Genomic DNA, 12,440 nt, shown 5'->3' on the forward strand with positions numbered 1-12,440 from the left:
TCTAGCTTCCGACGGGTCATGGCGATAGGAGCGAAGTCAGAAGGGTGACGAAGTATCGTCTGCTGGTAGCCAAACTGACGCGTGACATGCTCCAGAGTTAGAAGTTTGATTTTTGAGGTTTGGAGAGTTTGAGTGTTTGGATATGAGGAAAGTGAAGAATGGGGAAGAAGAATAATCTGACGCGAATATAATATCAAATGCTTTTGAAAATGGATCTACAAAAACTTTCGTATGTGCATCTACGAAACAAAACAACTTTAAACAAAAAAAATTTCTTTCAAAAATACATCTACGAAAACAGATGATATTTTAGAGAGCTCCCATTGTGCAATAGAGACATAAGAGGTGGGATAAAATATTCTCAATTTTATTTTAATTGGATCCGCAAGTAAATTTTCTAAAAGGGTCAGCCCACATCAAAGATGGAAGTTTCGTTTTTCAATTTTCAAATCCCTAATTTCCCTCAATCTTTCTCTTAATTCTTTTTATCACATTCACCTTCTTAACTCTTGAGTAACACCCTACAAATTTCTTCTTCATCATCTTCTTCTTCATCATCTTCTTCTTCTTGTCCATAACAACAATGGAAACGAACGAGAACACACCAACGAACACCCTAGTTGTTCGAAAACCCTGTTTTGGTCTTCCATCCGGCTGTCCTCAATGTTTGTCTGCTTACATCTATCTCAAACTCTCTCAACTTCCATTCCACTTGGATTACCACCTCAACTACCCTGATTCTGGTAAATTCTCAATCTTTGTTGATTCTAACAATAGCCCTTTTAATTTTATAGCTTTTTTATTTCAAAGTTTTATTCTTTTAACCATTTGATTGTGTTTTAGCCTTCTGTGTCATTTCACATTCATGCCCATTTGATGAAATTATCTTCTTTTTGATGTTTTGGTTTTGTTTGTGCAAGTGGGTATTTTTATTTGAGTTGATTTTAGGTTAAAATTTTGTTTTTGTAATGTGTGTAATGTTATTTGACTTATACTTTTGATGATTGTTATTTTGATTTTTTGATTGGTTGTGGTTTGTGGTGTGCATAGAACAAATTCCTTACTTTGAGGTTGGTGATTCTGTGACATATAATAATGACAAGGGCGGGATCATTGAGGGCTTGAAAAGGGATGTAAGTGATTTAGATGTTGGTGTATCTTCACTTCCTGAATGCATACCGACGAAAGTGATGCTCACAACTTGGCTTGCTGATGCACTTGAGTATGAGCTTTGGGTGGGAAGTGATAGTTTATCGGCTTATAGGATCTATTACTCTGATCTTCCGTGGGCTATAGGAAAGGTTTTGTTTTGGAAGAAAGCGCGTTGGGTGAAGCAGAAACATGAGATTAGTAAAGACAATGCCGAAGTAAAGGAAGAAGAGGTTTGTTTCTTTTCATACTTTGATGACATTTGGGACAATGGAAAGTTCTACCTTCAATTTATTATGCTTACATGCTGTCTATGCAGCACGAACACTTCATATTGAAGATGTGTTTGGTGTCTGACATTGACAAAACACTGATGCACGTGCTTACATTCAATCACTTCCATTTTTCAAACTTTAACTGGTGTCTACGTGTCAGTGTCGTATCTTGTGTCTGTGTCAATGCTTCATTGCATGCTATCTATGAATGTTGGTCATTAATTTCATTTTTCGTCCTTTCGGGATGATAGTTTCAATGCTGTTTTTTCATTTTCTCTTTGGTTTTGGAGGTATTCATATTTCATACATATTTGCTTGCTTTGAACAACAGATTTATGGAAGAGCAAACTCTGCATATGACGCTTTGTCAACTTTATTAGGGGAAGAAAATTACTTATTTGAAAACAGGTGAACCTCGTTAGTTTATTATTAACTCAGTTTATCTCATGTTAGAAATGTTTCGGTTCGTTTTTCATTATTAGAGAAAATTTTGACTGTCCTGGTCATTGCTTGCTTTATTCTGTTTATGCAGGGCATCGAGCTTGGATGCTATTTTTCTTGCACATGCATTAGTAGTTCTTCAAGCTTTTCCTGTGAGTTACGTTACACTATGATTTTTGCTTAAAGTTAACTATGGATGCGATAGTGATTTTCGCTGGTTGATAAAAATTGGACAAATAATCTGTGTCATGTTTTAAGAAAGAAATTCTTGTCTATAAGCATTCCATTGATTCTTTTTCCCTTATTTCCGCCCTCGAGGTCCTGACTTCTCCACTCGATGAATATCATAGATTATATGTATTGATTTTTTTCATCTTTTTCCTATGAGTTAAACGAATACTGTTTATGTAGCAGCTATTGCTTATTACAAACACTCCAAACTTATTATCGAGGAAAAGTTTTAACTTAGGTTCCTGCATTTATATACCAGGAATCATCAATTTTGCGAACCAATTTTTTGAAACACGCAAATTTAGTGCAATACGTGCAACAACATAAGGAAGAACTTATAGAAGCTGCTGGTACGTCTCCGTCTAATGATCCATACTTTGGTGCATCATCATCAACTTCTGGAGGTCCTTCAACTTCAAGTAAGATATCATCATAATTTTTCGTAATCACCTACTTCACCAATTTATCCGCTTTATTCGATTTGGTTGCCTTAAAAAACAGAAGTAACCGATGCATCTTTGTTTTTCGTAATTATTTGTTTTATATTGTTAGGTTCAAAGTTCAAGAGCAAACATAAAAAGGAGAAAACAAAGGAGGAGAAGAAACATCGAAAAAGAGCGAAATATTTTGTGGTAGCACAGCTAGTTGCAGTTGTTCTGTTTCTCAGTATCATGTCTGGATTCAGTGATGATGGCGAAGGCGGGTTAGTTGACGGTGATTCAAACTATGGCTATGATGAATGAAAATGAAAGCCTAGGCTGAACTTGTTTTTGATGTTCTACATCATTTTCTGTTGTATCATGAAAATTTAGATATAAGGAAAATTACCATATCAAATTTTGCTACTATAGGATTTTTTATTTACTCTATATGACTCATTGTCTCGAGTAGTACCCATGCTTTTTCACATGAATGTGATGCAATATTTTGAGTGGTGAATGAACTATCATCTGAGAGGACCTCTGTATCTGTTAGCTTTGTACATTTAAGTTGTTGGAATGATTGTTTATTATCTTGTATGAGAGCTTTTATCTAGGAATAATTTTGTAATATGCTTGCTAAATGTTCTGTAGTTGCTTGTCATCATGCTTAAAATTGAATGTTGCCCGTGCATTACTTGCTATATGCCCTGGTCACAGCTGTATGCATTACTTGCTATAAGCCTAGTCACAGCTGTAGTTAGTGTCTCCGGGTTCTGAAGATGCATCTCCGGATGCACTAATTGCATACTGATTAGTCTGTTTTCGAGCTAGGTCTTAAATTTGTGCTAAGTTTTATTTTGGAGATGCATCACCAGAATAATCTTACATAAAAAGGTGACGGATTATCAAATTTCCGCTTCAACAATTCGGAGATGCATCTCTAAATAACTCACTGGAATGTGTAACAAAAATTTTATTGCATACTATGTATAACGGAGATGTATCTCCGGAATAAAATTTTCTTTGGATATAGGATTGCTGTATGTTTCTGTGTGCTGTGTAATATAAACGGTGCGTCTGAAAAATGTATTTTTGAAAACTAAAAGGTATCTTCTGTTTTCTGTTTTCATAGGGTTCTTTTCCTAGGGTGTGGGTAAGAAATTTCCTAATTTTTGTTCGCATTTTATCTTATTTGGATATGGTTGTTACTTTTTTTTCCAATAATTTCTTTCTATATTCTTTAATATTTTTAGTCGATGTTTAACTTTTATTTTTTATATCCATTTGATTCACTTAGAGACTAGACTTTTTTTTCCCACAAACAATCATACCATGCACCACCGTAGTCACTCTGATTTTGGTAATTCGGCTGCGAGTTTGTTCGTCCGACCCATCCCGTTTTGTTTGTATAGTCAAAACTGAACTTTGACATACTTTATTTTGAGGTGTTTTATGTTATAACTCATTTTCATTCGGTTATTTGCTTAGCGCTTGTTGCCTCATCAAGAGAAGTTATAAATAATGGCATACCTTTAGCAATTACTAATAAGAGTTTGCACTCTTAATCTTTTCATGTTTGTGTCAATATTTTTAAGAATGTTTGGATTCTTGAGTTTGATGCTATTAATCATAAGAAATTTGATTCCACATTGTAATCCTCTTATACTTCACTGTCAAGTATTCCTTATAACATTGTTGTTGGCACATGAAAATATTTACTTACAACCTTCATTCAGGTTATAATATATACTTTATTATCCTACATTTTCCAACAATAATTTTAGTCTATAAGCTCACCCATGATCAAAATTATAAAGTATTGTAGCATTTTTTCAAAAAATTCTCAAAAATATTTACAAATAAAAGGTTTTCAAAGGAGTGTCAAGGAACATGAGGAGCAAGCTTAAAGATAATTAATTGAAAAATTAAAGAGATAAGAGATGATATCATGGTTCGATCCAAATCAAGTGGTCTATGTACACTCCTCAAGGAGCGCACCTTTAGATTTTCACTAATAGCCAAACTTTTAATATAAATTCAAGTTACAACCTTTACAACATCCTTTTATCTCATGTTCCACTTAAAACTTTTATACCTTACATGTTCAAGAGAAGAAGTTTTCCTTATAATGAAATGAAAATAGCAAAGTGTTACAAACAATATCTAATAATACAAGTAGCGACGATTCAAATCTTGCCTCAGACTATTTAGAATACTCTAGTACAAGTAGACATCATCGCTATCAGACGTAGGGTCACACATCAAGAGTCCTCTGTGAGAAGTTTGGTAATTACGAGGAAGATATTTAATGCGACTATTCCCAATGTTATTGATGTCCCATCAAGGCTCGTATACTTCCTTCCATTAGAGGCCGAAGTGAACATATGTGTAACAAGCCCTTGCTCTTTGAGCTATGAAATCCAGACTCGGACACAGACATAGGACACAATAAGGACATGGACACGAGAACACCGCTAATGTAGAAAACATAGGATACGAATATGACTATATATATTTTATATAATAATAAAATAATGCAATTTATGAGCACAATTTATTAAGATTCTAAAATGAGAACCAAAATTATGAATGTTTAGACTCAGTACTCTCAATCAACCAAAGAAAGACTTAAATTGAATACTTCCATTTAAGAAAGAAAAATAATGAGTATATGAAGAGAAATAGTGAAATACCGACATGCGGTGAAGCGACATGTGACAAAGATGAAAATAAATAAAGAAGATGAAAAAAACAAGGAATACAAGTTATTTTTATAGTGGAGAAATGAAAAATAAAAGGTGAACAACATTTTTATTTTTTTAAATTCTGAGAATTTGAGAGGTTGATGTGTCTGTTATTTGAAATAGTGTGTCGTATTCATGTGTGTTGCATTTTTATTTTTATTTTTCATTGGACACTTCAAAAACGTGTCTGATACGTGTCGTACGCGTGTCAATGTTCGATACGTGTCAAGTGCAAGGACACACCTTCTAATTGGCGTGTTGGCGCTTCATAGTCTATGAGTAAGAACAAGGGTTTGGTGGACAACTATTCTGGACCGTTTGCCAGACTCGTGATGGAAGACACAACAACAAGCATCGCACGAAAAAGCGCGCAAAATAGATGAGACTTCACTTCAAATGACGACAATGATGATGGCCTCCAACGCAATTTCCACCTCTAGATATGATCAAATGGCAACCCGCATAAGGCACCGCATCCCACGAAGACAATTTCAACTGCCTGTATTATATAAAATCCAACAACACCATTTTCAAGTATACACAACATTCATACACTCTACTACTTTCTCATTCATTCATTGACTTGAGAATTAAAGTGCAAATTTTATAGATCTACCTTCGCTTTGCAGTACCGAAAACTCAGTCCAGTCCATCTGTATTCATTTCATTTGATCTCAATCTATTACGATTCCACGTCAGAACAAAACTATATCTTAAAAATGAGAGGTTAGATCACATGTAATGTTATAATATTACGGAGAAAAACTTTTGAATAATTATTCTTTTAATAAGTGAGGTAGGTGAGACTTTTGAGGAAAGATATTACAATCTTAGAAAAAATATGCATAGAATTTCAAATAATAAAATAGAAATTTTAACAATTAAATATAGTGTAAACAGCTTTCTAACATATTTATAAGTTGTTTTCGACTTTTTTTTCTTCCCATAAATTCCCTATGATAGATTATGAAAACAGTTTATATATTGATAAATAATGAATTAATTTGATACCTTATTATGGAAATAGCTTTTGTGCAACACTTGCATGATAAGCACCTATACCATAAGCACCTAATTATGTTGTCTATCTAAACATACTAAAGGTAAGAAAAGAAAAATGATTTGAACAATAAAGGGTGCAATGGCCCTTGCTATCTACCTTTGTATTGATTAGCTAAATGCATAATTTACATTGACAAAAACACATAGCTAAACAAGCCTAACAAACTAGTAACTAAAATAAGCACACAAAATGTGACACAACAACAACTATGTTCTATTCTCACTACAATTATTATGCTTTTGGCCTTTCACACTCTCCCATTGCTTCACAACTTCACTATAAGCCTCTGCAGAATCATAAGCAAAATCTGCTAATGAGCTTATAGCAACAGACATTCCAGCACAAAGAACTTTTATAGCTACTTCAGCAAGTTTTTCAGGAGCCATAACCTCTTCTTCTTCCACATGACCGACTTCAACCATTTCCATATTCCCACCATTTTGATTCGTTGTTGTTCTATACGAACTCGACCTCGAGTCTTGCCTCAATTGATGCGCATAGAGGGATCCCATCCCGGCTGCAAAAAAGTCCATTCCGTCGAGCACTGCCTTTTCGCGCACTCCGTCTAGACACCTTGACCACTGAACGATAAGTCCGAATAATGGGTGAGTGTTGCTCATCCTTTGAGGAGAGTAGGGTGGTAAGTTTGATACGTCGTCGGGTTCGGATCTCACACACCGGAGAAGCCATCCGGTTAGTGCTTGAATGTAGGATCTTTGAGAAGTGATCCATGACTCGAAGGTGTTTCGCCAGTTTCGTAACTCGGTTTCGAGAATTGAGGCTGATCGGGCGAGCCTATTTGGATCGGTCATTGAGATGGAAGGCTGTTGTTGTCTTTTGGAATGCGATTTAGAAGGTGTGCCGGCTAGAAGAATCTTTGCTTCGTCTAAGGTTCTCTTCTGTGTTTGATGACATTCTGCCATCACTTTCCACATCTTTTCAAGCCTGTCATTATTTGTATACGATTCCATGAAATATAATAACATTAATTAGATGAAAAACACTTCAAATTCTGACAGAAAAGGTTAAGTTGTTCGGATAAACAACGATGTACGATGAAGACATTTATACATACCCTTGTACTAATTCGAGAAGTTGAGGATGCAACTCTTCGTCCCTTAGAGTTTCTATTCTCCGGGAAATAGCTTCAACTGAGTGTATTGAAACTGTTATCTGAGTGTCTAGATCTCTAATGGTTGCTCTTGTTTTATCTGCAGAAGGATCCTCTCCTTTTACTTCATAGTTGCTTAGTTGCTTGCATTTTTTCTCATACGCAATTCGGACTCGCTCTCCACACTATTGAACAAGAAAGTTAACATAGTAAGTTGCCAAAATTGATTATTCAATTGAATATAAAAAGTAAACTTTTTCTTATATTAAGGACCAGACGGAGTATAACATAAGCATTTAATCGGAAAGCTTATAATACCTTGACTTCCTCGTAGAGCTTCTTCTCCCATTCATTTAACTTGTCCAATGTAGATTGGTGACTACCAGAAAGCCTACAATGTTCCTTTGAGATATCCTTACCGCCCTCACATCTTTCCTCTCTAGTGGTTGAAGAATTCACTAAAAATCTTGATGAAGAAGAGCGCGAAGAAGCTGACCGGAACAAAGCGACCGGATTCAATAATTTTGATGCTGCAAATGAAACATATTTGAAATTTCAAATTCATATTTTAGAAATAATGAGAACAAGAAACTCAATTGCTAGATACATGACAATCAAATAATAGGCCAGGATGACCGAGTAGTCTATGGCACCATACTCAAGTAAAATAACAGTTTTTAGATTGGATTTTGTTATCAAATGAACATGAAAATAAACTTGTAATAAAATGAAAATACTGATAAATTGAATGATTTTGCTGAACCTGAGTGTTCATTTGATGTTAGCAAATACTGAGCTTTCTTTGCCTCTAACAAAACCGAGACATCATTGGCTGCATTGCACACGGTTTTGAATTGAGCTTCAAGATCATTGATCACTTCTGCCATGCTTGTTGGTCTTCGGTTTACATAAACCGTAAAACCAGCCATTTCTTCCTTAGGTTCTTGTTTACCAATTTCCATTTCTCTACGGCTGGATTCGATATGACCCGCAGCTTGATTTTTTGATACTTCAAAACTTGCATTTCCATGAGCTTGTTGTGAATCTTTGGCATCATGCTCAGTTTCAGTTTCGATTTCGGTTTCGTCATCTGTTCCGACTTCATCATCCTCCTCTTCCTCCTCTCCGTCATCGTCATCATCCTCGTCATCTTCGTCGAGATCTTCAACTAGGACTTCTTCTTTGGAGGGGTTTGTATTTATATCATTTCTAGGTCTTTCTTCTACTACATTTCTCTTAACAACATAATCTTCATGTTCAGTTTCATCTTCTTCAAGGTCTGGTATCCCCTCTTCTTCTCGAACCTGCCTTAGTCCTCTGTAATCATCATCCATACCGTTTTGATCGTGGTTACTTCGGTTCGGATAACCATAGTAATCCAACGAGGAAAAAGGGTTCCAAAAGAAATCCCATTGAGCATTTTGCGGTGAAGGTGGAGGTATATTAGGCCTAACATTTGGAGGAGAATAAGGAAAAATCGACGGATTCATCGGTGGTGATGATTGCATTGCAAAATAACCATCCACACCATAATGCTGCATTGGAGCATACGCTTCCATTCGGACGATTTCAGGCGACGGAGGCCTTTCCTCAACTAAAACCGCCGGATTACCACCTGGCCTAAAGTAATTCATTCTCAAAGTTGAATTCGGCCCAACTCCAAATTCAATCGGCGATGGCGTGAACGAATTCGGTCCAACTCCAAATTCGATCGACGATGGCGTGAAAGATTTAGCCGATATAGGAACAAAGCCATTGCCATTACCATTTCCATTGCCAATCCTAGGGTTGCCATTACCATTACCATTTCCTTTACCATTGCCATTGCCATTGCCATTGGCAATCCTAGGGTTGCCATTACCATTGCCATTGGCAATCCTAGGGTTAGTTTTCTTCTTCACCGGCGTAAAAGGCGGCGTAACAACCGAATCTAACGAAAACTCGCGAGGCTCATCACCTTCAATATAATCACGAAGCGCAGCCGAAACCCTCTTCATAGATTCAACATAAGCTATATGTCCAGTCGCAAACCGAGTTCTTTGCTCAACAGCTTGTTTAATGAACTTCTTCCTATCTTTACAAAGCTGAACTGACTCTTCATCATCAAGCTTTGATTGTGAACATCCCATCTCTTCCTCTCTCCCTATGAATAACAAAATCCTAAGTTTCCATCAAAACCAAATAACAACCCTTCTTCATATTTCACTAGATTCATAAAGAAACCCCAAATCTAACACCAAAAACAAAACAAAAATCAAACATTTAGCATCATAGTTGAACTAATTAAACCAAACAATGTAAATAAAGTAAGATTCTTTTCTTTCTCTACACAGATGCTAGTAATGTAGATTTATCAAAAACTTTTTTTCCTATAATTTCCAGAAAATCAAACTATAAGAAATTTTCTAACTAGATTACATTATAAAAAAAGCATGCAAATTTTCATATATGAAATTTTCTAAAAAAAAAATAAAAAAAAAATAAACCAGCTTAATCTCCAAGAAAAAAAACCCATTTCTTTAAATGAAAAAAAAAAGAAACAATAATAAAAAGTATAAATTAGCAAAAAAAAATATAGAAGAAGAAATGTAAGATTATGAAGAACATGTTGAAGAAACATACCTAAGAATGGTGTTGGAGGAAACAGGAACAGGAACAAAACAGTGCTTTAGAGCAATGACAGAGTGTAGAAGGAATCAGTGAGAGAAAGAAGAAAAGCAAGAGAGAATGAACAGAGAAAACGTTAACAAAAAAGCAACGGTCAAAACAAGACACAGGAAGAAGAAAACAGTATAATAATGAAAAAAATGAGAGAAAAAAAAAAGACAAAAATAAAAGCTTAGTATTCAGGTTGGGTTAGATAATAAAGGAAGAAGGAGAAGAGAATATGAGAACGTTGGTAATATAGGACTTCATGTTGGGGTTATTTACGATGTTGCCACTGGTGTTATGTTTTTTTGTTTTTTAGTTGGGAAATTTTTGGATGAAAGTGACTGGTCAAAATTTGTTATTAGAGGGGGCCCCTACTAGTATGATATGGTGAATGATTTTGTGTAAGTGTGAAAAATTTATTGTGGTTGGGACTTGGGTTAATTTGGATTTACATAATCATTAAGTCTATAGTAGATTTGGGTTTTAATTTTTTAAAAGTAAGTATTAATGCATTAATATAATGTGATTTACAATTGAAAATTTTACTTATTGATAAAGCGAAATGCTCATCGGTTGTTAGTCAGGATGATTAACGATAAATTTAATAAAATTGATTATAGTTCAATTTCTTGTAACAACAACTAAGGGGAGATTGAAATGACTTATTATTAGAACTAACAACCGAACTAGATTATATGTTTATAATCATTTTGGATTTGATCTTTTTTCTAGTTTTTTATTTTTGTTGTCTCTAAACGATATTAATCTTCTTTGTCATTGATAGATCGTATTCGCTTCCATCTTTGATCAATCTCGTCTACCTTTGTCTCAGATAGAACTTTGTGCACCTTTGTCTCGAATCAATATTCATCTCTTCATTATTTGTTTTTAAAAAATATATCAGTTTCATCCTCTTCTTCTCTTCTTTAGTTTTATTCATTCTTTTAAAAAAAATGCAAGGAAAAAATCCAAAACGTAATATTTCAAAAATTTAACATGAATTCAAAAAAAAAAAAAACCAAGGAAAGAGTCATTATTTAGGATCTTGAGTCGTTTTAAATTGTCTTTTGTTTAAAGTTAGTTGTGGAAGAGCCCCAATGCAAACAATGACACTTTTAATTGAGAAAAAATGTTCCAAGCGAAATTAATAGGAACTCTTGAATTAACCTCCATGTCACGAGTAAGCAATTAATAAACATCTGTGGCATAATACTATATATATATATATATATATATATCCGTAAAATAATACTAATCCACAAAGTACAACAATCTAGAAGTTCTCCTCTCAAGCTAATAGACGACGTCTCACCTCTAATACCCCTCATTCACCTTCCACCCTCATCAACACATATCAACCACTAACAGCTCTATAGTTAAAGAAGACTTACACAACCTGTTAAATTTATCTCTCAACAATCCTCCCTCCAATCAAGGATCATTCCAGAAAGATGTAGTATTTCTATTCTTCACCTCTAGAAATTTGTCAAATTCTACTTCATGTACATACAAAAGTACTTTAACATCATATGGAGTAAGAGAATCCAATTTTCCATATATTTGCATTATGAAGGGACTATATTCATCTAGAAGGCCTTCTAAGATTGCATAAATTTGGTTTTCCTCTGTGACAAGATCATCAATTACAAGAAGAGATTTGAAAATAGGCTTGATTCTAAGGACATATTGTGAAACTAAATAATTTTCTTTCTTTGTTGATTTGAGTTCAAAATGGAGTTAACTCATGTTTTCATAAGAGCGTTGAAGTGTTTGTGGACTTTGTCTCGAACGTCGTTAGCATGTTCGTATGCAAAAATCCTAGGAAGCAATAGCTCAGATTATGGAAAGCAACTAGATGAACAAGGCTTTCTACACAATTCAAGATTCATAGTCAGCATAGACAATTTTATTGGGTGAGAATACAGACAATAAACGGTCTAAAGGGGATGAATAGACCTTTTGAGTTACAAAGTTCATTTAAAAATATTTTCATTAGAGTTTCAAAACAAATTATATTGTGTGGCAGAAGCAAATTTAGCTTAAAATGGATTACACTTATCGATTGGAAGTTACACGAATATACTTAACCAACTCCCAACACAATCAAGTTGGACTACTAAATTACATCAAAATGAAGAAACTAATTATATTGAAATTGAGAAATTACACAAGAAATGTTATTGCATAATTCGCAAAAAGAATAAGATTCTATAACGATAATTTTCAGCTTAATCAACACTAAGAAAAAGTTGAATTACCAATTCTAACAAAACCAACAACTTATGCAACATATCACAACCAATAGAAAATCCTGCAAGCATCCAATGCTAGAAAGCAATAAAAACAACCTAA

The 12,440-nt window shown here is 34.5% G+C and overlaps 2 protein-coding genes across 3 annotated transcripts; one reads left to right on the top strand and one right to left on the bottom strand.

Moving 5' to 3' along the window:
- Positions 1-390: 390 nt before the first annotated feature.
- LOC131629828 (mitochondrial outer membrane import complex protein METAXIN-like) lies at positions 391-3,219 on the top strand. Its single transcript, XM_058900627.1, has 6 exons — positions 391-743; positions 1,051-1,382; positions 1,756-1,832; positions 1,957-2,017; positions 2,356-2,515; positions 2,649-3,219. Exons 1-6 carry the CDS (start codon positions 584-586, stop codon positions 2,837-2,839), a joined length of 981 nt encoding a protein of 326 aa, XP_058756610.1. The 5' UTR covers positions 391-583; the 3' UTR covers positions 2,840-3,219.
- Positions 3,220-6,383: 3,164 nt separating this feature from the next.
- LOC131629822 (protein ALTERED PHOSPHATE STARVATION RESPONSE 1-like) lies at positions 6,384-10,276 on the bottom strand. Of its 2 annotated transcripts, none has more exons than XM_058900623.1 (5): positions 10,059-10,276; positions 8,200-9,579; positions 7,755-7,966; positions 7,401-7,621; positions 6,384-7,270 (listed from the first exon to the last, which is right to left on the bottom strand). In XM_058900623.1, exons 2-5 carry the CDS (start codon positions 9,563-9,565, stop codon positions 6,532-6,534), a joined length of 2,538 nt encoding a protein of 845 aa, XP_058756606.1. In that variant the 5' UTR covers positions 9,566-9,579; positions 10,059-10,276; the 3' UTR covers positions 6,384-6,531. The 2 variants fall into 2 exon arrangements, with proteins under 2 accessions (XP_058756606.1, XP_058756605.1); XM_058900622.1 differs by having other exon boundaries at positions 8,200-9,666.
- Between the last annotated feature and the right edge of the window lie 2,164 nt (positions 10,277-12,440).

This window comes from Vicia villosa, unplaced genomic scaffold (assembly GCF_029867415.1).
Source record: "Vicia villosa cultivar HV-30 ecotype Madison, WI unplaced genomic scaffold, Vvil1.0 ctg.000606F_1_1, whole genome shotgun sequence".
Taxonomy (NCBI): Eukaryota; Viridiplantae; Streptophyta; class Magnoliopsida; order Fabales; family Fabaceae; genus Vicia; species Vicia villosa.

What these genes read in the sequence shown, in the direction of transcription:
- LOC131629828 (XM_058900627.1), top strand. Translation starts at nt 584, where the DNA reads ATGGAAACGAACGAGAACACACCAACGAACACCCTAGTTGTTCGAAAA. An exon ending in CCTCAACTACCCTGATTCTG is followed by an intron (nt 744 to 1,050) that starts GTAAATTCTCAA and finishes TGGTGTGCATAG; the next exon opens with AACAAATTCCTTACTTTGAG. An exon ending in TAGTTCTTCAAGCTTTTCCT is followed by an intron (nt 2,018 to 2,355) that starts GTGAGTTACGTT and finishes TTTATATACCAG; the next exon opens with GAATCATCAATTTTGCGAAC.
- LOC131629822 (XM_058900623.1), bottom strand. Translation starts at nt 9,565, where the DNA reads ATGGGATGTTCACAATCAAAGCTTGATGATGAAGAGTCAGTTCAGCTT. An exon ending in AGCTCTACGAGGAAGTCAAG is followed by an intron (nt 7,622 to 7,754) that starts GTATTATAAGCT and finishes CTTGTTCAATAG; the next exon opens with TGTGGAGAGCGAGTCCGAAT. An exon ending in CTTCTCGAATTAGTACAAGG is followed by an intron (nt 7,271 to 7,400) that starts GTATGTATAAAT and finishes AAATAATGACAG; the next exon opens with GCTTGAAAAGATGTGGAAAG.